This window comes from Oryzias melastigma, linkage group LG24, assembly GCF_002922805.2.
Source record: "Oryzias melastigma strain HK-1 linkage group LG24, ASM292280v2, whole genome shotgun sequence".
Taxonomy (NCBI): domain Eukaryota; kingdom Metazoa; phylum Chordata; class Actinopteri; order Beloniformes; family Adrianichthyidae; genus Oryzias; species Oryzias melastigma.
This window is the reverse complement of record NC_050535.1, coordinates 24,309,375-24,336,645: the sequence shown is the minus strand read 5'-3', so window position 1 is coordinate 24,336,645 and position 27,271 is coordinate 24,309,375. Positions and strand designations below refer to the sequence as shown.

General features: G+C 41.8%; 2 protein-coding genes across 6 annotated transcripts; both read left to right on the top strand.

Moving 5' to 3' along the window:
* The first annotated feature begins 1,399 nt into the window (after positions 1-1,399).
* Positions 1,400-11,234, top strand: tmem244 (transmembrane protein 244). Its single transcript, XM_024290531.2, has 6 exons — positions 1,400-2,147; positions 4,906-4,991; positions 5,059-5,135; positions 9,261-9,386; positions 10,023-10,067; positions 10,189-11,234. The coding sequence occupies exons 1-6, from the start codon at positions 2,055-2,057 to the stop codon at positions 10,284-10,286; spliced, it is 525 nt and encodes a 174-aa protein (XP_024146299.1). The 5' UTR covers positions 1,400-2,054; the 3' UTR covers positions 10,287-11,234.
* An 809-nt stretch (positions 11,235-12,043) lies between these two features.
* fkbp6 (FKBP prolyl isomerase 6) lies at positions 12,044-27,140 on the top strand. 5 transcript variants are annotated; one of them, XR_002921290.2, is made up of 10 exons: positions 13,130-13,358; positions 13,630-13,747; positions 23,761-23,850; positions 24,491-24,693; positions 24,767-24,886; positions 25,538-25,735; positions 25,882-25,991; positions 26,066-26,183; positions 26,273-26,330; positions 26,995-27,140. XR_002921290.2 is itself a non-coding variant. In XM_024291610.2 (9 exons), exons 2-8 carry the CDS (start codon positions 13,657-13,659, stop codon positions 26,145-26,147), a joined length of 894 nt encoding a protein of 297 aa, XP_024147378.1. In that variant the 5' UTR covers positions 12,044-12,952; positions 13,630-13,656; the 3' UTR covers positions 26,148-26,183; positions 26,273-27,140. The 5 variants fall into 5 exon arrangements, 4 of the variants coding, with proteins under 4 accessions (XP_024147378.1, XP_024147377.1, XP_024147376.1 ...); XM_024291610.2 differs by lacking the exon at positions 13,130-13,358 and adding an exon at positions 12,044-12,952 and having other exon boundaries at positions 26,273-27,140; XM_024291609.2 differs by having other exon boundaries at positions 13,128-13,419; positions 26,273-27,140.
* Positions 27,141-27,271: the final 131 nt, after the last annotated feature.

The window sequence follows — 27,271 nt, the reverse complement described above, 5'->3', positions numbered from 1 at the left end:
TTGTCATTTATACTGCTGGTCCATCTTAAAAGTTAAGACATTAGCTGCAAAATAGCTAAACTTCAACAAAATAGCCGGAAAAACTGAAAATAAAAGCCTGAATTAGCCAAAACAGCTAGCATGTAAATATAAGCTTAGCTCCAAAACAGCTTACAAAACTAAAAGAAAAAGCCCAAGTTAGCCAAAACAGCTAGCATGTACCTAAAATATTAGCCAATCTCCAAAATAGCCTAAAAAAATCTTAGTAAATGCCAAAATAACCCAAAAACCTAGCACATTAACAATTTTTTAAACATTAAAACTGCATTTTTTTTTTACATAAATATGAATTAAAAAAGGCAGGAATTTTATTCCAGAATAAATCAACTCAAACCTTAAATAACTTTCAATATTTTACTCTCCATAAAAATACATTTTGTCAAAATTATACAAGGGGGCGCTAAGAGCCTGCAGGTGCGGAGCGGTCTTGTCCAGCAGAACATGAATGGACTATGAGACTAGATTAGAGATCTGCAACCTGAGGTTCTGGAGCCACATGCAGCTCTTTCCCTCCTCCATTGTGGCTGTTTGGGTTTGAAGAAAAAAACAATTTGAATAAATGATGGTTTTGTAGCATTGGTTCATTTACTTTATTTACATTTTGTTACTTATGCTTAGATTTAAACAAAACTGAGCAAAAAGATGGTAAAATGTTTCATCTGCTATCAGAGCGGATTATTATCAGAATGACATCATCTTATTATATTTAGTATTAAAAGTATTTTTATTCTACACCAAAGTTGTTGTGTTTGTATTCAATAGTCAAAGGAGAAAAAGATGAAGGAATACTAAAGTACAATGATAGAAAAGACATTATTACATGTTTAGTTCGAGTAAATCTGCTGCAGCTGAAGGATCTGATCAAACACAAGATGATTTTATTTGGAAAGGAACTTGTATGAGCTACTTTCAAAAGCAAAATAAGTTAATTTTATAAAGAAAAAATCAATTTTAGAGATTATTTTAAAGCTCTAATTTATTAATAAATGACTCAATTGCCACAAAAAGACAAATAAAGTATTGTTCTAACTCTGAGGTGGGGACTTTGCGGCTCTCGTTGGATTTTAGTCCAGAGGAAACTGGATCATATGGATCTTAGTACCGGCATCACAAAAAATCTACTTTCACCCCCTTAATATTTGAATGGGCCTTAAATCACTTTGTACTGGAAAAATTGGGCCCCAGTGTGAAAAAGGTTAAGAACCTCTGATCTAAATTGCCTCTTGGTGTGAGTGTGGGTGTTTGATTCTGGCCCTGCATCAGACTGCTGACCTGTCCATTTCTGCCTTTGCCCAGAAGGAAGCGGGTTAGCCCCCCACCCCCCACCCCCACCCCATGACCCTGAAAGGGATGAAGCGGTTTAGAAAATGGATGGATGGAAGCTTGGGAGACAGGATGAGGTTACAGCGCCCATGATGGCGTACAGTAAATGATGTGACGCTTCTCCACTTTGATTAAAGCTCAAAGTGCTTTACAATCTTAATCCATTTACTCATTTACACACATTTGAGATCATTTGAGCCTGAATTTAAGTTTTAGACTTGAAGAAAGAACTATTCAATCAATTAACCAACATTTTTCTGCATGTTCTCGTCACTGCCCATCATTGGCCATCTGTGCTCACAGCAGTCGCCAGCATGAACACTCCAGGATGATGGAGTTGATGAAAAACATCAATGGCAGGCGTGGCCTTCACCGGAAGTGCCTCTGGGAGCTCTCTGCCATCAAATGAGCCTGCTGTCTCTGCTGCTCCTAAACCCAGTATGTGGGCTTCAGCAATACTAAAAAGCTCAGAGTCCAAATGTGAAAAGTTTTCTGATGAAGCCTACTGACAGCATCTGTGGACTTGTGTTTACGTGTAGACATCAGTGTGCTAGCCTTTATCTCTTTTCAGATTTACTTCCTCTTCTTAGCAGTAATCCAATCTTTCCTAATCCATCCCTGCCCTCCTCCCTGACAGGCTCCCACTGTCACACATGTAGGCTTCTTTTCTTCCATTAGGACAACAACCATTCATGTTGTTGGACTACTGTTGTCGCTGCTGTGGATTCACACTCATAAAACGCCATGGAGCCTTCTCACTCAAGACCACACCCTCTGAAACCTGGGTAAGAGATGCACACGCATGTAAAGGTGGGGGAGATCTGCAGTGCAGGCTTACCACAGCACTGCTTCTATTGAACTGAACATGCTCTTTATGAATGCATTTTGACTGGATGTTTTCTGTTTAGGGGTAGAACTCCAAGATTTAGAGCAGAAATCTCATTGTTTTATTGAGGTAACTTGAAATAGGAAGACAACTTTGGTTAGGAGGTGAAGGTGGTCCTTCTTTAAGCCATCTCAGAGGACAACCCCTAAAAGGAACATCCTGGCTCAGGCGCTCCTCAGATGGGTTAAAGTCTCATTGGCTGTCACACCTAGGTGTGTGAAATTTGATTTTCGCCTTTGACCCATCCCCTGGGGGAATGGTGAGCTGCAGACACAGTCATGCTCGGAAACTATTGACGGTTTAACCCTTTAACACCAGAATGCAGTGTTTACGTTCTTTGATTTACTGTAACTTTTCAACCGTTAACATCATTAACATTATTCCAGCAGAATCTGAAGGAGAAAAGCAGCTGAGCTTTTCTCCTTCAGATTCTGCTGGAATAATGTTAATGATGTTAACGGTTGAAAAGTTAGAGTTAGTTAAATATTTTGTATTTAAATGTCTCATACAACGCCTCAGGTGTTAAAGGGTTAATCTGACTAGGTCATAGATTTGAACTCATGACTCTGGTCGTGAGTTCCTCTGAGGGATGGTCCTGGTGTTTTTTTGAGGGGTGGTACTCTCAGGGATTTACACAAGGGGTTTTCCTCTGGACTTTAAAAACAGAGAGAAGTGCAGAGCTGTGTGAAGGCCAGAAATCAGGACCTTTAGTTCACATTTGTTCTCAGAATGTAGATTTTTTGCACTTATTAGGGTGAATAAGTTATTAAGGTGAATAAGATGAATGCTTTTCAGACTTTATATGAAGTGAAGCTTTGCAGTTCTTTGATCCTTGCTTCCTTCAGTGAACTCTCAATTGCTTCGTTGAACTTTTCCCAGTAGGAAATCACAAGAATAACTAATGGTACTTTGGTGACCCTCCCTTTATTAAAGCGTGTGAGTGAGTGAGCCAGCTGAGCCTGGCTTAGGAGCTGAAGTTATTATCAGTTACACCTTAGAAATGCAGCAGAGAGAAAGGAGCTTTTGTTTTCCTGGAGGGGTTAAGTCTTCAAAATGCAGACACTCACAGATAAAAGGAGGCTTCCTCACACTGACGTCTGGAGATGGGATGTCCCGGTGGAGCCTCTGAGACCTGAGCAGAGCTGTTGCAGAGCTCAGCACCACAGCAGTTTACTACACGCCAGTGAAATGACAGACATCACAACAGCTGACGTTGGGTTCAGGTTTGGCCTTGCATTCTTTTTTAGTAGAGAAGCCAAGTTGTTCCTTCATAGATGATAAACTCAGCAAAAGTCCTCTGAAACTCTTCTTTCTTGTTTCATCGTGCTGCACATCTGTGACATCATAGAGGGCTGCAGTGACTCTGAACATGGGGGAATCTGGGGGTGAGGGAGGTAGGGTTTAGATGAGCTGTGCTGGAGACAAAGGAAATGTTTCCTGTCTTTATACAGAAAATTCTAAGATGCAACTGTGACCAACTGCTGTAAAGATTTCAACTCTGAACTGAATGATGTCCTGGTCCAGGCTGAGAGGGAATGACAGCGTCATTCATTGAAACCCTCCGTGTATCAAACCTGAAGAACTTAGAACTCAGCAAACACAGATGTACAGTCAGGTGTTTCCATTCAGAAAGCACAATATGGAATGTTCTAATATGATCATGTATAACAAAGAGACCAAATAACTCACCAGTGCAACCTGTTTGTTTGTTTCATATTTCATATTTGTTTATTAATGGAATGCCCCTTGAGATGCCACATCTCATTTTCAAGGGGGTCCAAACACAAAACACTACAAAAAAACACAAAACAAAATTCAAAGACAAAGACAAGACAAACTTGCTTGTACACAAAGCTCTCCTCCCTGCTGCCAACATAGTTTAAGAATTAGACACCAGATGCAACATAAAGTTGTGCAAGTTCATGTTCATGTCAACAATACAACACAAAGAAGGACTAGAAACACTGGCAAGGAGTTTGTAATTAGACAAATAAAAATGATTTAAACAAACCAAAAGAAGTTATAGATCTTAGATATACCGGCAATTTATTCCAATCAAAGGCAGCTTTACAAAGAAATGACCTCCATCTGACCTCTGTACGGACTCATGGGACTGACAGGGTCAGACAGTCAGAACTTCTTAGTGAATAAGAAGAAGAAACCGGATTCAAATATTGCTTGAGATATTGTGGGCCATGAAAGTGAATAAGTTTAAAAATGAGTTGAGTTTGTCTGGTCCTGAAGATGTGACTAAACTCTGCTCAGTGAACATGACCATGGCTCAGATTTAAGAGTCTTCTGCCTAAAGAATACCTTGGAGTATTACTCGAGGAGATCTTCTTCACTGATGTTCTTGGACAATAAAATGTTGCTATGAAGAAAGAATTAAGAAAATACTTCAACAGCAAAAAAATAAAATAAAATGAAAACAAGTTTTTAGGGGATCACGCTGTGAGTTTTCCTCCATAGTTAAAGAAAATGAAAGATGTGCATCAAATTGATTATCACATGACAAAAAATGTGTAGTTTTACCTATTTTTTTCCAAGTCAACCTTTGTGTTCAACCAAACCAGAATAATTACTGAAAAAAATAAAATGAGTTGTCCATCATCAACATTCCTCAGTAGAGCATAAACCTGCTCCTCATCTTTCCTCAGGTGGTTCTGCAGAACCTGCTGATGTGCATGGTGTGCTTCTACTCCCTGTACTACATCGCAGTCAGTCTCTGCATCGGACTGTTCAGGTACGCTGCGATGAATCGGGCAGGAGAAGCCGTGGTCAAGCCTCTCATCTTTTGCTGTGAATTCCAGGGTTCATGAGATCAACAGCTTGATGGCTCCCTTTGACTACACAACCCAGCCATCATGGCAGAGCCCCAAATACATGGGTGAGTCACAGCAGGGACTTTTCCATCAACGTAACAACAGGAAGGTTTCAGCATGGTGACGTTCAGATTCACAGCTTGTTCTCTGACAGCTGAGGAAGTCTCTTCTGTTGAATATCTCCTCTCTGGTATCAATACAGTTCAATTCAATGTCATCTCACTGAAGACGATTGGATGAGCTTAGAGAGAGCGGATGTGCACGCTCAGCTCCAGTGTTCTAATGATGCTGCCTTCTCTCAGTTTTTGGATGTCCCAGTTCAACCGTCACAAAGACCTCCTCAGTTTGTCCTTCACTGAGTGCTGAGATTGGAAGTGACAGTTACAATTTCTGTTATGATCACCTAGTACTTTAATAAATGTTCTCATAGAGCTCCGGACCCTATATGACTCCCTGTGGTCAGTCGGCCATTTTGGCAGCAATATGAACAGCGCCGCCGTGAGCGCCACTGATGAAACTTTCAAGCCATCAGAATATTCATCTCACTATAATTCACTTTATTTGAAAAAATTCAAAAGATGTAATATTACCGACCTGACAATGTTCCTGGCGTTCTTTCTAAAGTTATATCCACTAAAGAAAATGTCCCAGATCTATGCTATCCAGACATATAACTGCCTAATCAACTTCCCATCGTCTTGCACGGAGGACTCTAAAAGTTTACAAAAGCCTGGAGGGTTACAGATGGATTCAATCTGGGTTTGTAGTGAACATTCAGCTGTGGAATCTTCAACCAAAACATTACCGCATCATCACTGGAAGGGTAAGAGCTAAAGTCCAGGCAGCGTAACATTAGCAAGGCTAGCAGCAGGATCGGGTTCTTTTTGTTGATATTAGCATGGCTAGCAGCAGGATAAGGTTCTTTTTGTTGAGATCAGCTTGGCTAGCAACAGGATCGGGTTCTTTTTGTTGACATTAGCATGGCCAGCAGCCGGATAAGGTTCTTTTTTGTTGATATTAGCATGGCTAGCTGCAGGATCGGGTTCTTTTTGTTGACATTAGCATGGCTAGCTGCAGGATTGGGTTCTTTTTGTTGACATTAGCATGGCTAGCAGCAGGATAAGGTTCTTTTTGTTGAGATTAGCTTGGCTAGCAACAGGATCGGGTTCTTTTTGTTGACATTAGCATGGCTAGCAGCCGGATAAGGTTCTTTTTTGTTGATATTAGCATGGCTAGCTGCAGGATCGGGTTCTTTTTGTTGACATTAGCATGGCTAGCTGCAGGATCGGGTTCTTTTTGCTGACATTAGCATGGCTAGCAGCAGGATCGCATTGTTGTTAGTTGGGATTAGCATGGCTAGCAGCAGGATCGGGTTCTTTTTGTTAACATTAGCATGGCTAGCAGCAGGATATGGTTCTTTTTGTTGACATTAGCATGGCTAGCTGCAGGATTGGGTTCTTTTTGTTGACATTAGCATGGCTAGCAGCAGGATCGGGTTCTTTTTGTTGACATTAGCATGGCTAGCAGCAGGATCGCATTGTTGTTAGTTGGGATTAGCATGGCTAGCAGCAGGATCGGGTTCTTTTCGTTAACATTAGCATGGCTAGCAGCAGGATAAGGTTCTTTTTGTTGACATAAACATGGCTAGCAGCAGGATCAGGTTCTTTTTGTTAACATTAGCATGGCTAGCAGCAGGATCGCATTGTTGTTAGTTGGGATTAGCATGGCTAGCAGCAGGATCGGGTTCTTTTTGTTAACATTAGCATGGCTAGTAGCAGGATTGGGTTGTTGTTAGTTGGGATTAGCAAGGCTAGCAGCAGGATCGGGTTGTTGTTAGTTGGGATTAGCATGGCTAGCAGCAGGATTGAGTTCTTTTTGTTGACATTAGCATGGCTAGCAGCAGGATCTGGTTCTTTTTGTTGACATTAGCATGGCTAGTAGCATGATCGTGTTGTTGTTAGTTAGGATTAGCATGGCTAGCAGCAGGATCAGGTTCTTTTTGTTGACATTAGCATGGCTAGCAGCAGGATCGGGTCTTTTTGTTGACATTAGCATGGCTAGCAGCAGGATCGGGTTCATTCTGTTGACATTAGCATGGCTAGAAGCAGGATAAGGTTCTTTTTGTTGAGATTAGCATGGCTAGCAGCAGGATAAGGTTCTTTTTGTTGACATTAGCATGGCTAGCAGCAGGATAAGGTTCTTTTTGTTGAGATTAGCTTGGCTAGCTGCAGGATCGGGTTCTTTTTGTTGACCTTAGCATGGCTAGCAGCGGGATTGGGTTGTTGTTTGTTGAGATTAGCTTGGCTAACGCGTCTGGTTGTCTTTTTTATTTTTCTCTTCTCTAGAGATGGAAGGTCGTTGAAAATAGACGGAATAAAGTCCAGACTATGGATTATCACTCATTCTTCATACAAAATACATAAACATTTCAAGATCCATATTTTGATTCCTATGTTAGAGCTTGCTAACAAACTGCATGTGGTTTTACACTAGCATCAATCTGAAACCACGATCATAGCATATAATAGAGGTAAGTAAGGTTTGAATACGGTAACATACATGATATGAAGTCATTGGTGCTCAAACGGAATCTGAACGCTGAGGATCCATCTTTCAGGCTTGTTTTGTTAGCTCCTGGCTCTTTTAATGGCGCTGATCCACGTAGCACTTAGCTTGCCTTAAGAATACGACAAAAGAACTTACAGTGTTCCCCCGCTTATTCCCGTTTCAAACTCAAGACGTTTGTATGAAATGTTTGCGTCTGAAGGAGGAGCTGCTCTGCTGAGGGGATCTCACAGCAGAACCCAGCTGTACACAGAAGGAGGGGGTGCTCCTGAGGTACAGAGAAACACCTACTCATATGTGTCAAAAAGTACACTGTCGCTGCAGCTGCTGTACAGTCTTTTGTTCTTCGTAACAATAAAAAATAATCCAATTCTATTTATTAAATGTAATACAAAGCATGATCAGAGTGTTTTTGATGATGGACCGGTCACAGGGGTAATTATGGATTCCTCTGGTCCCCAAGCCCTGCAAATAAGGGGGGAATATTGTACTTTTCTTTTTTCCGCATCTATTTGGACAATCTGGGGCGCAACAGTTATCAACCATGGTTAGTCTCCTTCTCCGTGGCAGTCAGCGGATTCAATTCCTCGGCCTGATTGCTGCCAATATGGTGCCGCATTGAGAAGGATGACCCTGTGTGACGTCATCTAATGGAGCTCTGTATGAGTCATTTTACTGGATTGAACTTTTTATAGTTTTACTGAAAAAACAAACTCGGTGGATAATTTTATAAACTTAGATCATGTTTCTAATGTTTTTATTATTTATTTTGTGGATTCTCCATAATATCAATACAATAGAGCACTGTCCAGCGGCTGCTGCCCACCACTGAGAGAATTTCCCCATTGTGGGAGTAATAAAGGATTTGATTGATTGATTGATTTCTGTCCTCATCATCCCTTTACAAAGAATACCGTCTTCTCCTCTGACGTCTGTGTGTCCTCCTGTTCATTTTGTTTGTCTGTAAACTCAAAGAGTTACCTATCTCATAGGTTCACTTTGATTATTTTTCTTCAACCACTAGCCTGTATGCATTCTTCTCACCTTTGCCCTGGAAGCCCAGGTGTTTCCTCGACTAGACGCAATGTTAATGTCAATCGTCCGTGCAAGAATGCTGGAAGCGAGTCATCAGAACTTAGAGACTGTAAGGTTTTAATGATGGAAGTTTTGCATTACAAATGAAATCAGAGTTTACAAAGGGTTGTGTGACATTAGCTCTCAGCATTTGCTTCCCCCTTGGGGGAGCAGTTCCTCAGAGCTACACTCCAGAACCCTCTGGAAGCAACCCAACCCTGCTGAGAGTCAAACAGGAAAGCAATCAATCCCACTTTTCGCCTTTCATATCCACAGACTGTGGATATGAACCCACAATATCATGGCAGACAGTGTACCAGTAGACCACTGAGTTGATTGATCAGAGTTTATTACAGGGACTGTATGGAGGGAAATATCATGCTTTGTACCGGATTATAGTGTTGAAGCTGACTTCCATCTGTAAACCCTCACATGCCTCCACAGTACACTGTCCTATTTACTGACTTTGCTGCTGAGAAGGGTCTGAGGTCTGAAGAGAAACTGTGAAGAGTGGGCTGCCGCTGAGTTGACTTTTTTTTATCTTGCTTCAGTAGAAGTTGTTTCCACAGAAGTGACGTATGTTTTGGGAGGCCTGGTGTTTGCCTGGATCGTGGAGGAGTGGGTCTGGGATTACGCTATAACTGTCACACTGCTGCATGTTGCATTGACAGTAGTAGGTAATACACACACATTAGAGCAGAGCAGCTGATAGAATTACAGTCTTGATATGATGATCTTTATTGTTGTTGATAAACACATGAGTACTAGCAGGTTAACCCTTTAACACCTGAGGCGTCACTGAGACGCTTTTCTTCTTCAGAATCTTATGGAATTACGTTGATTGTGTTAACGGTTGAAAAGTTACAGTAAATCAAAGAATGTAAACACTGGAGCTCAGGTGTTAAAGGGTTAACAATCTAGAAATTTTTTTTTTAAATGTACATGCACATGTGTAACATGGGCTCGGACAACCTAAAAACCTGCAGCACTCGTACAGATCAACCCCCTGGATGGGAGCACTGTATAACCACAAATACAGGCATTTATTTTAACTCAAATAAATGTGTGCATTTATTTGAGTTAAAATAAATGCACACAATTATTTTAACTCAAATAAATGTGTGCATTTATTTCAGGGTTGCTGGAGCCTATCCCATCAAAGGTGTCACATTTTTGATTGAGAATTCATATAATATGTTCAAAGTTTCTCAACTTTTCTAGAATTTTGGCAAAATTGTATCTTTAGCATTGGGGTACACGGTAGGATCCTCCACCCCTCATATTACATACACCTTCTCCATTTGATTTTGCAGTGATGTCAGATTTCCCCTCAGCCGAGCATTGGTGGATTGCTTTGGGTGAGAATCTTGTCTTTTTGGCCTCTGAGTGACATACTACTTTGTCTGTCCACATTTGCTCTGACTGTGAAAACAGCTGCTGCAGCTTAGCTTGACTCTAACTTCATTCCTGTCTTTGCAGGCTCAGGCTTGGTGATGATGATCTTTGGAGGACAGCTTCTGGCCTACAAACTCTTTAGGAATAACTTTGTCTATCCCGCTGAACTACAAAACTTCTGATGTAAACTTTAACCTGATTGTTGTCAGGCACAGTCATATTGCTGTCTGAACAAAACATTGTTTTTTTCCTTGTTTTCAGGAACTCAAGCAACCAAAATATATTTCTTTGCACATTTTTCAGACAGTATATGGAGAAGCATTTTAGTTAAAATTAAACACTGCAAACGAAGTGACAATTAAAAGGCTACACAAACCAGAGTTGAATGAAGTAATATATATGTATACTGTAAATATATATATAGATTGAATATTGTCAAAGATTCAGCTTGATCTAATTACCGGTAGCCTTCTCAGAATGTCTCTGTATTGTGTTTTATAAGAAGGGAAATGACATAATCATGTGTTTCTCCCAACACACTTAAGGTTATGACAGCAGATCCATGATAATCATGTTGGAACTGGAAGCAAATAGACTGATTAAGGAAATGTCTAACTATGAATCACCTGATGAAATGATTAAATACATAAAAAAATGTGTGTGTTTGATATCAGAATTACTGTTCTAGCTTCTTTCTCTATTTCATGAAGACTAAAACCCAGGTTGAGGTCTGCTTCTCACTGCTGATACGCAGAAGGCCTTGGTTCCAATCCCAGCTGGGTCCTTTCTGTCTAGAGTTTGCGTGTGGGTTTGCTTTCGGCCTACGGTCGCTGGGATAGACCCTACGATCCTGAAGAGGATGACGCTGGAGGATGGATGGATTAAATAGTTCTCTTCACCAAACTTGGTTCCTGAGTTTTTGTGTGAAGGTCTTTTCAAACCTTTTTGCTGGCTGTGCAGTATCAGTTTTGAGAACTGTTTATTTCCATTCTTCAATCTTCAAAACAAGGAGAAAAAAAAGAACTGAAAGATTCTTTTTCATTTCAGATACAAGTGACAATTTTACAATAGATCGCTTGTCAAGCTTGTAAAATGCAGCAAACTGACAGCTAATCTAAAATAAAAGAATAATACCTAAAACTTTCTTGGTGGTCATAGTATCCTTTAAAATCTTCAACTGATCAGGCATCTAGTTTTATTATTAATACTGTTATTTATTAACCCTTTAACACCTGAGCCGTCACTGGTGACGCTTAAACACAAAATCTTTAACATACTGTCAATTTCAACCGCGAACACAACATAATTCCACCAGATTGTGAAGGAGAAAAGTGGCGCAAGCTACAACAAATCAAAGAAGATAAACACTAAAGCTCCGATGTTAAAGGGATAATTGAAGGTTAGCTCTGAAGCTACAATCGCACTGCCACTGGAAACGTGCATTTAAGTGACTATTTCCAATGAAACGTCTATTTTTAAGACATTATTTGGGCTCTGCTTACAAAACGTGTCCTTTGAACATGTTGATATTTGAATTATTTGTGCTGAAATTCCCTTTTCTCAGCTTCAATTCCACTTGTGTGGTTTAAAGAATGTGTGTTATTTTGCTGTCACCTTAAATTTCCCCAGTGCTAAAGGGTTAAAGTCCCACTCAAATAATCAGATCTATTGTATAAGTGTGGGTCTTTTATTAGACAATAAATAGCCAAGACTCAAAACGTGTTTCTTTACATAAACAAAACAAAAATATGTACATAAATAAATATGCATGTGTGTACTAGTATTATTTCGATAAACAGAAATATCCTTTACCATCACGTCTGGAGTTTTAAATAAAGCTTTTTTAAAGGAAAGTTGCTTGCTGATCATTGATACACATTACTGGATTGGAAATCCCGTGACATACGACATGACACAGGTGCACCATTACAATGTATTGAGTGTAGAGCATGGAGGTCTGGATAAGTACGCAAAGAACCACAAAAGTTTTGCAATCAACTTGTTGCAAGTGGAACCGTGAATTATAAAAACATCAGAGACAGGTGTGTTCAAATAAAGTGACAATATATATTGATCACACAGTAGTTCCGGTCCTAGATATTTCCACTGTTGTCCTGAGCCGAGATAAAATACAAATGTACGGCAGCCACTTGCTGCGAACACTGCATATAGTTTTAAAAGACAAAAAGGTAAAAGCAATAAAATTACAAACACAACATGCGCATGCTAAACCCAGTCGGCGGGCAAGAAGAAATTACAGACCCGGAAGGGACCAAAAAAAAAAGATAAAAAGTTTAAAAGCAGTTAGTCTGCAGACTAACTCGGAGTAAGACTAAAAACAATATAAAACAATACAAAAAGGACAGCAGGTAGCAGTATGATGACTGGGGAACAGAAACAATAAAAACAATCAATCATTTGTTAAAATACCCAAATATCAAAGCAATAAAATACCGTATACCTATGGTATCGAGCACCAGTCATTCACCCTGTAGGTCTGCCTTCAAATACCGCCGCCCTGTCATAAAATACATACATTAAAAGTATTTTAAAGAAAAAAAAAACAAAAAAACAAACATGATTATAAAAAAAACAAACCAAATTTACCCCAATGGCTCACAGTTGCCGCACAAACAGTGTGGGCCCAGCAGTCAACCTGACCACCAACAAGAGTCTGGCTCTGCTGGTTAGCCCCGCCCACTCCTATTTACAGGGGCCTTGATGGCAGAGCCTCACCCTCCAGGTGTCACCCATCACAATCTGCAAAACACATGATAACTAAATAATTACATTTTAATAGAGAAAATCAGGCTGGGAACAGTGAGTTTAAAGTGTGTGCTAGCAACTGGTGAGTAGCATGCTAGCTTGGTTCATCGATGTGTGCTTTTATTTATGTTTGATGTTTTAAAACATGGCTGATGTTTTTCGCACGTATTTACGTGGAACCAGCATGAAAACTGATGGAAATTTAAATACTAAATGTGCGGCAAGATGCGCATTTGTGGGGCCTTCTACTGCAACGACTCAACACATAGCAGTGGCGCATGCGCAGTGCGCACAGACGTCTATAGCAGGAAATAGGCGGGGGCCAATCTGAGAGCTCGCACTTTGACGTCCGTGAACGTGCACAAGCGCCCGCGTTTGGGTTTAGTTCGCTCGAACCGTTTGCCCCAGACCACCCACTCCCCGTCCAGCAGCACCCCATGGCGACCAACGGCTTTCTGTGGGGAGTCCACCGAACCATAAGGTTCCCGGTAGGTTCCCGCGTGCTCGAGGCTCTACAGACACGTGGCCGAAGAAGGCCCAGCGATGAACGTGAGTGTAGGCAGACATGCTGAGTTAATGATGGGGTCATCTAACGGTGAAAAACCACGTGTTAATCTAAACTTCTGCCAGTTCCTGAGGGTTATTCTCTTCAAATGTGACAGTGTTCCTCAGGTCTATCAGGACATCCCATAATATGGTAGAGTGTCTGTGTGATGAAGACGTTCTTTCTGGATGCTGCAGTGTTTGGTGTTGTTCCAGAGTCCCTTTGACCTGCTCCAACAGCGGATGACTGATGTCCTGGGAGATGGAGGGATCTTTAAGGAGGTGCTGCATCCTGGGGAGGGACCTCCTGTGCCTCAGAATGCCACTGTTTCAGGTTTGAGCAAGTTCTCCTTTTCATGCATCATTAGGGCGGTGGATCACAGCTTAGGAACCGGACCAATTCATTCAAAGATCAAACCATGACTCTTTCTATTTAAAATGTGATGCTTCAATTGTTGCTTAATCAGTGTCTCTTTACTGTTGAATCAAATATCTATTTCATTGCCATAATTTATACCTTTTATTTAGAACAGGAGTCAACAAGACAACAAATAAAAACAAGGATTAGGTGTATTTAATCCTTTAGACATAACATGTATTCCAAATGTTTCTCTGTCAACTTCAGCGTAAATATACATAAATATAACTGTTGCTTCGCCTAAAATAACAGCAAATCCATGACGTCACACATCGCCGGAAAGGGCAGAGATGCTTCCGGCTCATATTTAGAACGGCAAAGCTGACAGCTGAGCGCTTTTAAATCATACTTTAATAATAAAGGGTAGCCTAACCCATTGTAACCAAAATGTGTACAATATTTATTTTATAAATGTCCTACCTGTTTGTATTATTTTTCCCCTCTTAGGTCATTCACAAATCAAAGTACAAATGTCAGTAATCCCGCCTCAGTGCTTGCAGAAGCAGCAGCTGCTGCAGCTCAGCTGATTCCTCAAATTCCTCTGGATGATATTAAACCAGTCGTGGATTATTTCTCTCTGAAAACCCCGTTAAAGTTAGACGAAGGTTACAAGAACTTCACTGAATGCTGCTTGTTTGATTATGAATGTAATTATGATTTTATTCTTTTAATCTGTGCTAATGCTAACACTAGCATTAGCTTTGGCTATGAGACGTGGAGCTGCAGAAGATCTTTTCTCACCAGTTAAAATTTCTTAAATTTCCGTGTTCACACAATCCTTGTAAACAGATCAAATGTCAGACAATTCCAGCATGTCTGACATTAAAGTCAAACTTCTTCCTGTTGTAATGTTTTCTACTGCGGTCAGTGAGCTGCTGTTAGCTCAGCCGTGGTTCTAACATCACTCCTCTTTGATTTTGGTCATAAATGTGTCTGATCTGCAGGAAAATAAAGGTAAAATGATTAAATTCATTGAAAACTGTTGCCAAAAAATCTGAAAGTAACTATTTTAACTAGAGCTGTCAGGCGATTAAATTTTTAATCGCAATTAATCGCATTGTCCCGAGTTAACTCAGGATTAATCGCAAATTTACATGTGGCCTTTTTTTAAGGAAAAAAAAAATGTGTGGTTCGTGGAATTTAGTAGTTCTACATTAATTATGAAAACAAGAATGACAAAATTAATAGTTTTCATCAGAAATACTTTATTTTGTTACATTGTATTGAGATAAACTTTCTTAACAACAAAAGGCTGTAACATAAAATGCCTAACAAAAGCCCAAGTCCAAGTGAAGGGCATTTTAAATTCAAAACTTCAATCAACGTTCAGTAAAATAAAATAAAAAAAACATCAAAAATCAAATTTCCATAACACTTTCATGTTCATTTTTTGTCAGGACCAAATCTTTTCCTCCTCTGCTGAACTACAGTAATAAATGAAATAGAGATTTATCATTTCCAATGAACTTTTGTTTTTTAAAACATTAAAGACTGAGAAAAGCGGGATACACTGTGGATAGTTTGACAGTCTGTTACTGCCGCCGCGTTCTCTGGCTGCAGCTCAATGCAGCGACGTGTCCAGCGGAGCTCACGCCATGAATATGCCGGCAGACAGACCGCTATGCTGGGGATGGATCACGCTTAAACCTCCAGAACATTTAAAATGTCCCCCGGTGAGCTTGCTGTTCGGAATGTCGGGGGTCCGCAGCTCTCGGGACGCGGCGCCGGACACGAGCTGGTACCACCAGACGTGGTACTGGACGCGAACCGGAGCCGGGTTAGGGTGCAGGAGCTCTCCAGGTCCTAGCGCCGGCCAGTTCTAGCTAGCAGCTCGGAGGTTGGAGAGCCGCTGTAGGTAGCAGATGTGCTCGGCCTGTCAGATCGGCTCGGGGGCTGGCGCATAGATGACGTGTAAGATTGTGATTGGTCCGGACGATTAGACCACTGTCACGTGACACGGGGAATTACAGACACTTCCGCCATAACAATGCACGGATTCTTCTCAAGTAAAAAACCGAGGAGGTCCGAACAAATAACGTTAAGAATCACAAAAGGAGAAGGAATATTTGCAATCCGCCGCAAAAACCTTGACAACGAAATAATCCGATGGAGAGGAATCATCACAGGATAATGATCGTTATTTTAATAGAGAGAAATCAGGCTGGGAAGCATGAAGTTTGAGGTACAGTGGGTGCTAGCGAGTAGCATGCTAGCTTGTTGTTGGTCGCACATAAAAAAAAAGAGAGTAATTATTTGCACGTATTTTTTCTAATAACATCCTGCCAATGTTGAACTGGTCGCACGGACCGGATGAAGTCCCGCTAGATAGAATATGCAGCTCACTCTCTGCTCCATTACACAAACACTGAGGAGAGCAGACGTTAGTGAAGGAGCTGTCAATGCTAAAATAATAAACAATAGCCAGAGCAGATCTTAACACTTTTTCTTTTCTTTTTTAAAAAATAAACTTTATTGTAAACGTCAGTTTCAGTACAGAAAAACAGCAAATTAGCCAACTCGTTTGTTACAGTTGTGTGACGTCATTACTAGTCGCAAGCCCCCGAGCCGATCTGACAGGCCGAGCACATCTGCTACCTACACCGCCCGTGATCTAGTGAGAGCAGCCGGTGAGTTAAAGGGGAGACGCCCGCGCGCGGTATGAGAAAGTCCGCGATTAATGCGTCAAAAAAATTGTCGGCGTCAAGCACACGTCAGATTAATGCGTTTTTAACGTGGCAAATCTGACAGCCCTAATTTCAACGTATTGTTATAAAATACGTTCACCCAGAGAGGATGTAAATGTATCCTGTATCCTGAGAAGTGATTAAAATGTGTACGGGCAATACAGAGATGTACGGACATTTATAAAATAAATATTGTACATTTTTCTTTTTAAATTGTTAAGGTTACCTTTTATTATTTATGTAAAATTGTGTCAAACAGCGTTCAGCACACCATCCGTTTGCGCAAGAGGGGAGGGGAGCTATATAGGAACAGCCAGAACGTGAAAAAAGGAGACATGCAAAACATCATTTTTTGATGCAGAGGTCTTAACCATGGGAAATGGGAAAACAAATTGTTGATTTGGGAAGATGTAGGCATTATTTTTTTATTACTGACTGGCACCGATTAGGAACTGAAACCAGTGTTAGTGTATTTAAAAAGGCAGTGGGAGCAAAACTGAGTTTGGTTGTGCTTTATTGAAATATCCATATTCACATTATTTTTTCAAGCATTGATCTATCAAACCCATCAAAGTTCTTATCTTCTGTGTCTGAATTGAACTGCTGAGCTACATCACCATCAAACATGCCAGGTTCCCTCTTGTCAGTCTGACTCTTGTTTCCATGCGGCTCCTCAGAAATGATGCTGGCTTTTCTGAAAGCTGGAACCACAGTGCAAGCAGAGACGTTCCCAGGCATCCACAATCCATCCACAAGTTGTGGCGTAACTCGCCTGGCGCTGCCTCCCAGTCTTTGTGAAACTGTGTTCGCCATCAGTCATCCATCGCTCCCAAGCCGTTCGCAGCCTTGCTTTGAATGCTCTGTTCACAACGATGTCCAGCGGTTGGAGTTCCTTTGTCAGGCCCAGAATGACAGCAAGCTCCGAGTTTGTTTGCTGCACAAGTTTTTTTCACTTCTGTGAGATGAGAACGCATAGAGTCATAGATCGAGAGGGACGATGATGCGTGGAAAAAAAAACACCCATCTCTTTATGTACACTTCACTACAAATTTTGCAGGTACATTTTGAAGCGAAAAAGCATTTCTGTTTATCCATTTTCAAATTTGATATTTTTGATTTAATTTTGGTACAAATTTTGCAAAGAACTTTTTGAAAATTAACTATCAAATGCCCTAAGCAGGAGATCGATGATCGACTTTGTAGTCATTTCAGGCGATCTCCAGCCATGTGTTTTGGACACTCAGGTAAAGAGAGGGGCAGAGCTCTCCACTGATCACTACCTTGTGGTGAGTTGGATTCGCTGGTGGGGGAGGAGGCTGGAAAGACTTGGCAGACCTAAACGTACTATGAGGGTCTGCTGGGAACGTCTGGCTGAGCCCTCAGAGAGGTCTTTAACTCCTACATCCGGGAAAGCTTCAAGCAGGTACCGAGGGAGGTTGGTGACATGGAGTCTGAGTGGACCATGTTCTCCACCTCTATTGTCTCTGCTGCTTCCCGGAACTGCAGCCGCAAGGTCTCTGGTCCCTGTCGTGGTGGCAACCCCCGAACTCGGTGGTGGACATCGGAAGTAAGGGATGCCGTCAAGCTGAAGAAGGAGTCCTATCAGGCCTGACTGGCTTGTGGGACTCCAGAGGCAGCTGACAGGTACCGACAGTCTAAGCGAGCTGCGGCCTGGGCTGTGTTGGAGGCAAAAACTCGGTCCTGGGAGGAGTTTGGTGAGGCCATGGAGAAGGACTATCGGTTGGCCTCAAAGAGGTTCTGGCAAACCATCCGGTGCCTCAGGAGGGGAAAGCAGTTTTCTGCAGGCACCGTTTTCGGTGCATGAGGGGATCTGTTGACCTCAACTGGGGACATTGTCGGGCGGTGGAAGGAATACTTTGAGGATCTCCTCAATCCTGCTGACACGCCTTCCGAACTGTCCATTACCCAAGCTGAGGTCACCGAGGTAGTCAAAGAGCTCCTCGGTGGCAAGGCTCCGGGGGTGGATGAGGTTCGCCCTGAGTACCTCAAGTCTCTGGATGCTGTGGGAGTGTCTTGGCTGACACGTCTCTGCAGCATTGCGTGGCAGACAGGAACCGTACCACTGGACTGGCAGACTGGGGTGGTGGTTCCCCTTTTCAAGAAGGGGGACCGGAGGGTGTGTTCCAACTACCGGGGAATCACACTCCTCAGCCTTCCTGGGAAAGTCTATGCCAGGGTACCGGAGAGGAGAGTCCGTCCGATAGTCGAACCTCAGATTCAAGAACAACAGTGCGGTTTCTGTCCTGGTCGCGGAACAGTGGACCAGCTCTACACTCTCTTCAGGGTGCTGGGGGGTTCGTGAGTGCTCGCTCATCCAGTCCATATGTGTTTTGTGGATTTGGAGAAGGCGTTCGACTGCGTTCCCCGTGGTGTCCTTTGGAGGGTGCTCTGGGAGTATCGGGTCCGGGGAGCCTTACTCAGGGCTGTCCGGTCTCTGTATGACCGGAGCAGGAGCTTGGTTCGCATAGCCGGCAGTAAGTCAGACCTGTTCCTGGTGCATGTTGGACTCCTGCAGGGCTGCCTTTTATCACCGGTTCTGTTCATAGTTTTTATGGACAGAATTTCAACGCTCAGCCAAGGGCCGGAGGGGATCTGGTTTGGGGACCACAGGATTTCATCTCTGCTCTTTGCAGATGATGTTGTTCTGTTGGCTCCATCGAACCGGGACCTCCACCGTGCATTGGAGCGGTTTGCAGCCGAGTGTGAAGTGACTGGGATGAGGGTCAACACAGCTAAATCTGAGGCCATGGTTCTCGACCGAAGAAAGGTAGTTTGCCCTCTCTTGGTGGATGGAGTGCTCCTGCCTCAGGTGGAGGAGTTTAAATATCTTGGGGTCTTGTTCACGAGTGATGGAAGATCAGAGCGTGAGATCAACAGGTGGATTGGAGCGGCGTCCACCATCTTACGGTCGCTGCACCGGTCCGTGGTGGTGAAAAGAGAGCTGAGCCAGAAAGCAAAGCTCTCTACTCTCTACTGGTCGATCTTTGTTCCAGTACTCACCTATGGTCATAAACTCTGGGTCATGACCGAAAGAAGGAGATCCCGACTACAAGCGGCTGAAATGAGTTTTCTCCGGAGGGTGGCTGGGCGCTCCCTTAGAGATAGGGTGAGAAGCTCGGTCACCCGGAGGGAGCTCAGAATAGAGAGTAGAGCCTGGGAACGCCTTGGGGTCCCCCAGAGGAGCTGGAGGAAGTGACCGGGGAGAGGGAAGTCTGGGCATCTTTGCTTGGACTGCTGCCCCCGCGACCCCGTCCCGGATCAGCGGAAGAAGATAGATAGATGGAATATCAAGTGCCATTTTTTAGATCATTTTAATTATGTCACAAAAAGAGTGTTGTTGAAAAATAAAAAGAAAAAAACGTTCTGAGAATTGCTTTTTAATTTCATTTAATATGACATCCAGACAGACATTAAAGGAACAGAGTCGTGAAAACAGAAAATCCTGGAGATTTTGGGATTTTCACTGCTTTTACTTTTTGCTCCGAGGTTCTCTCTATTGTAGGTGGAGGAGTAGCGCTAATGAATAGAAGAATACAATAGAAGAATCTCCTCCTGCTGAACCTGTGTGAGCGCGCTGCACTGGTGTGGATACCACCTGCTGAGCTCACGTTCAGAAACCCGCGTGGAGTGTGTTCTTGAACGCACCGCACGTGGCCGGTATGTATGCACTTTGAATCGGGTTGGACATTCAGCGTGCGCTCAGTGCGTGTCCAATTCTGTGCGCAGAGGCCAGGAATTCTGGTGTACACATGTTTGCATTGACTTTTTATTTTTGCTTGATTGCGGCGCCAGTGTGTAAGCATGCTAAGCTGTCAAATTGATTTTACATTTTCTGAATTTTTTGTTTGCAGCAATGACAATGTTGACGAGTTTGAATCTTTTTTTTTTTTTTTTTTTTTTTACTGATTCCCAAATAATTGTTGCATCCTTAGTTCTGGATGGAGGAAAGACTGAGTGGATTTTACCGTCTTCAGCAGTTGAAACTAATCCCTCTGATTCTACTGAACTTGCTTGTGCACAAAAGTAGACTTTGACCAGTTTTGACAAAAGGGGGATTTGCCACTAGACAAAGATTGGCGATTGTTTGGGAGTCCCAACCTGAACACTTAAAACAAATCTTTTTAAAGGTGTATCAAAAGATATGAATTCTTGACATTGACATTGTCTAAAAGTGGACCAGTGAAGAAGTTATTTGATGGACATTTTTTAAAGCCCCCCCATGAATATATTTTGTTTATACAGTAGTGTTTTAATAAAGTTTTTAACAAAAATCCCACTACCTAATGTCTCTAAAGGCAATTTTTCATGTTGATCTAAAGCCTCAGCCGGAGGGGGGCGTGGCTTTTGGAGGTGAGCGGACCTGCTCCTTCACAGGAACACACACAGCCCCCTCCCAGTCTGATTATGGTAGTTCTGTGTCTCGCTAGCGTAAATCATCGCCGCTGATACAGCAGTATTGTTTAGAGCTGGACGTCAGCACAGACAAGGAAGTGAAGACCTTTGTGGATTTATAATCCGCAGCTGTGGTCAAATGAGCTGCCATTCGCATGTCCGTGGTCACATCAAGATGCTCCGTGGAGTTTTTCCAGCACTCTTGTGTCGTATGCAGGGTTCATGAATTCAAACAGAGTTTTACTGCAACACTTTGCCTTACAGAGATTTAAAAGAAAAAATACTCAGAAAAGCAAAAGCAAAATGATTTGACTTTCCTTAACTTGCTTTATAAGCTGAGATGTTAGAGTTGCCACTGTTTTTCCATCACTCTTTTGAAGCTTTGTCTGTCACTCTGGGATCAAGGGGCGTAGCCTCTTCATTAAAATGTACTAGACTTTCTTCTGTGTACTTTTTCCAGGTATGGAAGAATTGCTCATTTGATCTTTTGCTAGAAATAATTGTCATCCTTTCAGGAGCATAAATCTTAATTTTCCGCACTAAAGGAACTGTAAGTCCAGTTGTAGGACTCTGATCATCCAACAGTGCCACAGTGGCTTGATGCATGGGTTCCATGAAGTCCAAAAACTGTTCACACTGCTGGACCAAGAATAGCTGCTGACATAGCTTCATGTTTCTTCCTGAAAGATTCATCAGTGAATGTTGCCAGAATAGCTGCTTATTGTTGAAATCTTTCAACCATCAGGAAGCTACTATTCCAGCAGGTTCTGACATTAATAACCATTTATTTTTTGGTAGAGCATCTTTAATTGTTTTTTTTTTTTTTTGTTAAGCTGGGCTGTTGCAGTAGTACTTCAATGGATGAATGAGACAAATGACAGAATTTTTGCAAGAATGCTGTGGACCTCTTTGATATCTAAAGCCCTACCAGAAGCTATAGCCATAGTGTGTGTGAAACAGCTGCTATAGATGGGATTCTCTTATGTGTTGACCCTTATGGGAGTCGGGTAATTCTCTTGTCTGCAGTACTTGAGAACAAACTCCATATCAGAATTCCTGAAATGGGCAGTGATGGTAACGCATGATTGTGTGACCCGATTTGTCCAAGAATCAGTCGTCCATTCAACAGTTTCTGTCTGTGCATCAGCTTTTTGGGAATTCTGGGAATTCTATTCTTGTTGCAAGTTGTCTGTCATGGAAAGGTGTTATAAAGCTCACCCTCAGAGATTGTGTTTCTACATTTTTTTGCTTTCAACTGTACTGCATAGACGCATGTCATCAATCAGATAGTGTGGTATACCTGTGGTTATCCTGGTCTTCTTTGTTAGTGGAAGTTTCTATTTTTGAGCCGAAGTGAATGAATTAAATGATGAACTGGAGGGACCAGGGTTCAGTTCCACTGACTTTCGAGAAGAGATGCTTTATTTTGGTTCAGGTTGTGACACCTTGACAAAAGCTAAAAACAAGTAACGTATTCTTGATTCGTGCGTAACTTTGGAACTGTCCATGTGTAATTCTTGATTTGTAACTCATATATGTTTTGTGCAAAAGTAAACAAATTACAAAATTAGAAAAAATACAAAATACAATTTACACATGCACAAATTAAAATGACAACAGCTTGAAACTACACACAAAAATCTTTAAAAAATACGCATGAATCGCCTCTTAAGCACACAGGAAGCCTAAGTTACACAAATCTATCATGAGACTCTTTTCACGTCTGACTGATTCATCGGTGAGTGATGCGTTCAAGTACTACTAGAATGCTCGTTCACCAAAGTTTTCTTGTCAGCTGTTTTAAACTTAGATTGTGAATGATATCCGTAAAACTTGACATTTTCCCACTTTCTTAAAAATATATTCCCGACAATTAATATAACAAAGTCTAAGTAAGTGTTTTAAAACACTTATCCCTTTAAAAATAAGAATAGAAACGAGCGCTTCCGATCTTTTATTTTTTTGCCACTTTATTAATTTACCATTTCTAGACATTTCAGTCTGCACATTGTTTAATATAGCCATAAAATAATAATCTCTGGTACATAACTAGTGTACAAAACATTGGAGCTATAACTAACTCAAATGATGTGAAAGTCCTTTGACGTTCTGTATAATTAACTACTCAACATGAACTTTTATCTGACGTTTATGTATAAAGGAAAATCTTAACTAAAACTGAAACATTTAGACGGTATATCTATGTTTTCAACCAACATATCCGAGGGGGTCAATTCCATGATGTTTTTTCATGTAATGGTCATGTGGTCATTTCCATCTGACCAGTTTTACACTTTTTCATCCTTAGTTGATAAACCAGAAAACTCCCACACTTAGGATGAAGGTTTTGCAGACACTCTCCTGTACGGCTTCTGTTTCATGGCGTGACATATGTGATTGTAAGATTTTTTAATGTTTTTATTTTCATCTTCATTTATTTGTTCAATTTTTTTCATTTCATTTTATAAAAATGTTTTGATTTAAATTGTTGATAACGTTTTGAATCAGCTTTTTTAGGACCTAGTTAAAAGAACTTGAAATGAGCTTTTTTTCATAAATGGAAAAATCCTTGTCTCATTTTGAAAATGAGAATTTCTACCAACACTTTACTCTTTTCTCCCGGTAGCACTGCACTTTGAATGGGTTTATGAACTCATTACTCTGCGTTTTACAGCAATAACTACATTGTCCTGTAAACTCCTGCAGCGATTTCAGACATCACAAATATTCATTTTCTAAAACAAGTTGTGAATACCTGAGTGTTCAGGTAATGGATACAGCACTATTCATTCTGCTATCTTGGTGCTACCAGTGCTTTCCTTCTCCCTGCAGTCCACTATTCTGGTTACCTGGAATATGCAGACCAGCCTTTTGAAACCACCACCAACCTTCTGCACCCCCGGCTTCTGAAGACTGGGAGGGGTAAGAGAAGCCTCCTCAGGAAGGGTGTCATCAGTCATATTAGCAGCAATTCCGTTCATTTCATAATTTTTGGTTGATGATCTGATTCATAGTCAATATTGGTTCATTTTGAATAATCCAATTGGATCAGAATAACTGATCTAAAATGGATCAGAAGATCTTTATCCAGAACTTCCAGCAGTGAGACTCAGAGATAAGTATCTGCTACTGAACAGAGCAGCTGAAGTTTTCCAGATTCTTCTATTCTTCAAGATCATAAATTAAATATGTGAACAAACAAACAAGTAAATAAGAATAAATGTCAAATCCATTCACATGTTAGTTTGATAAAGTTGTTTTTCCACATCAGAATAATCCTTATTAGAACATTCTAGCACACTGTATGGTCACATGGTCAATTCAAAGACTGAATGATGGTTGATCACTTTCTGCTGCATCACGTGGGTGTTGTTCACTGTGATGGTCATTTATGTTTCAGTAAAACAAACCGACTGTGTCTCAATCCAGATGGTATTTCCTAGGCTGATAGAATCGATTCGTTTCATTTTGGAACAGCAGGAGTAATTGTTATGCCCCTACGGTTAGCTGTAGTGCTAACAGAAGGATGTGTGTTTAAAATCCAGTCTGTTGCGTGATGCAGAGTTGACACTGTGGGGGCTTGAGTTGGGTCTGCTCACCATGAAGAGGGGGGAGCTCTCCCGGTTCCTCTTCCAGCCGGAGTACGCCTACGGAGATCTGGGCTGTCCGCCTCTCATCCCAGCTGCTGCCAGGGTTCTGTACGAGGTCCAGATCCTGGACTACCTTGACTCGGGACAAGTGGACCAGTTTTTTGCCATGAGTCTGGTAAGTGTGTGTGTGGGAGGGGGGAGTCATGAACATGTCTTGTTTTTCCTCATTGCGGCTTGTCTCTCCTCAGGAGGAGCAGAGCTCAGCTCCTCTGCCCGAGGTTCTCCAGGTCACCAACACTCTGCGCAGCCTTGGCAACAACTACTTTAGCTGGAAGCAGCATAAACGGGCTAAAGACAGCTACAAACAGGCAAGCTGTTGATGGCTGATGATGTGTTTACAAAAATCTAGGGTTCAGGTTCTGAAGGTAAAATATGATTTATCTAATGTTATCAGATAAGAACGAGAAGTTTTTTAATGTCCCACCAACTCAACTGGATAGAAGACCTAATGACCTGTTGACGAAAATATGGAGACAGCAACTAAATGTACATTTACTCTACAGGAACATTTCCAGTGTTAATTTCGATGACGAAAAATTATCGTCTTCGTCAACGACATTTTGGTGTTGACAAAATTGGTGTTGGTGTTGTTCTCGACACACCCACCTCCAAGTATAACACGTGGAAGCAGACAAAATAACGACAAATGGCCGTACCATTAATCTGCTGAACAGCAGAGTTTTATTAGATCTGTCTTTGACTTCAGGTGAGCTTTCACACCTGCCAAACCACGAGGTAACCGGCTCAGGATCAGTCCAGGAGCAGACCTGCCAGAGGAGATGCTCCATGCATGTCCTGTCGAGGACCTGATCACTCACATATGTTGCAGCTGTCTTTTTCTCAGTCTGCAGCATTAATGCCAGACATTCACCATATTGGATTTTTGAAGACGAGTACAGGTGCTGAGGCAGAGTTTTTGGTGATGCTTTGTTTATTTATTTGGGTTACTTCTCTGGCAGGCTGTAATGCTGCTGGAGAACAGGGAAGTGCAGAGCAAGTCGGAAAAGGAGGAGATCCAGACGGCTCTGCTGCCTCTCTATCTGAACCTTTCCCTGGCAGAGCTCCGTTTGGAGAGCTGGAACAAAGCCCTGAAGTACGCCAGCAAAGCTTTAGAAGTGGACTCCTGTAACACAAAGGCTCTCTACCGCTCTGGACAGGTCAGAGGAGGCTGTCACCTGATGACTTCAGGTTCTCTCTTACTTTGAGAGCAAAGAGGTTCCTCCAGTTGCTAGGAGTTTTATTTTGACGGCTTTTGAGCTGTTCTGGATGTGTTTGCTGTCATCAGCTGAACTGATGTTTTTAGGCCTACCTGGAGCTGGGGGATTGTAAGACAGCTCTGAGGTTCCTCAAAGCTGCTCAGGCTAAAAAACCATATGACGCCGACATCAACAATCTGCTACAGAAAGTGGCAATGTAAGATTTCATGTTTGAAGTTTAGCAACACGTGAAAGGAAAGGTCTTTCTAAGACGTCTCATTTGGATTCCAGACAATGTAAAGACAGCTTGGACAAAGAGAAAGACTTCTGCTCCAAGATGTTCAGGAGTCGGAGGAGCCCCGATAAGATGTGAGGATGCTGCTGGTTCAGCTCTGTTTCTGGCTGAAAGGTAAGCAACTTAGACTGAACTTTGTTTGCTGCTTCCCTTAAAGCAGATAATCTCATAACGTTCATTCTCATTGGTTTCTAATGATCCAGACTCTCCTAGGATCTCTTGAAGGATCTGGAGAAGTGAATCAGACTCTCCTGTCAACAAGTCAGTTCTTTTAGTGATTTTTTTTCTTTGGTTTGGTTGGAAACTGATGCAATTGGAAAAAACAAAAACATTTGGGGTTCTTCAGGAGAAGTGCAGAGTGGACTGAAAATGAGCCTTTAAAGAAACCGGACAGTTTCTCCACAAACTTAGAACTGCTGAAGAAGGTCATACTAAAGATGGTATCAACGAGTTCTGTCTCTGATCGATGCTCTCTTCCTCTTGGACACAGTCATTTTCCAAACTACACTGCTCTGTTTTTCCTGTTCATGTTTGGTTCATCACTCATACGGATGTGACATACAAATACCCTACAAGAATATTAAAGCCATTTTCAAGTGAAGTGATCACTCAGGTTTCCAGAAGCTGCACAGGAACCATCGTAGAAACCCTTTTCGCCCCTCCTCTCCCCGGTCTGCGTCATAGCCTGTAACCTCCTGCATCCACCTCTGTGGTCCGGTCCTGGTCAGAACATCCATCCTTCCATCACAATTATGAAGCTGTCTCTCTTCAAATCTAAACTCTTTTTTTTTAATCCTCCTCTCATTTGTATTTTATTTGTTTCAGCTCTTTGTTTTACTGCATTCTTGTTTTTGTTTTCTGCTGAGCAGAAATCTTTTGGCCTTAAAAAGGTTCCTCCAAAACATGTGTTTATATTTGTGTGCAGGTTTCAGGATTCAGCAGCGTTTTTGCTGCCTGCTCTACGTTAGGACAGGAAGGACCGTTATTCCAGCAACAATCTGTTAGAAGTTCAGCAGTTTTCTGTTTGTTGTCTGGAAGGAAAGATGAACATTAAACTCATTTCATTACAGAGTCTGGCTGCTTCATTTGAGTGAAGAGTTTCCATGATTTGGACTTAATGGCCTCAGTAATCGTTGATTCTAAGCTAGAATCAGACAGAACTTCACATTTGTGTGGCTGGTTCTTCATCATCTTTTCTGTGC

Coding starts and splice junctions, on each gene's coding strand:
- tmem244 (XM_024290531.2), top strand. CDS start 2,055: ATGTTGTTGGACTACTGTTGTCGCTGCTGTGGATTCACACTCATAAAA. Junction 5,136..9,260: donor GCAGAGCCCCAAATACATGG/GTGAGTCACAGC, acceptor ATCTTGCTTCAG/TAGAAGTTGTTTCCACAGAA. Junction 10,068..10,188: donor GCATTGGTGGATTGCTTTGG/GTGAGAATCTTG, acceptor CTGTCTTTGCAG/GCTCAGGCTTGGTGATGATG.
- fkbp6 (XM_024291608.2), top strand. CDS start 13,308: ATGGCGACCAACGGCTTTCTGTGGGGAGTCCACCGAACCATAAGGTTC. Junction 24,887..25,537: donor CTAAAGACAGCTACAAACAG/GCAAGCTGTTGA, acceptor CTTCTCTGGCAG/GCTGTAATGCTGCTGGAGAA. Junction 25,736..25,881: donor CTCTCTACCGCTCTGGACAG/GTCAGAGGAGGC, acceptor TGATGTTTTTAG/GCCTACCTGGAGCTGGGGGA.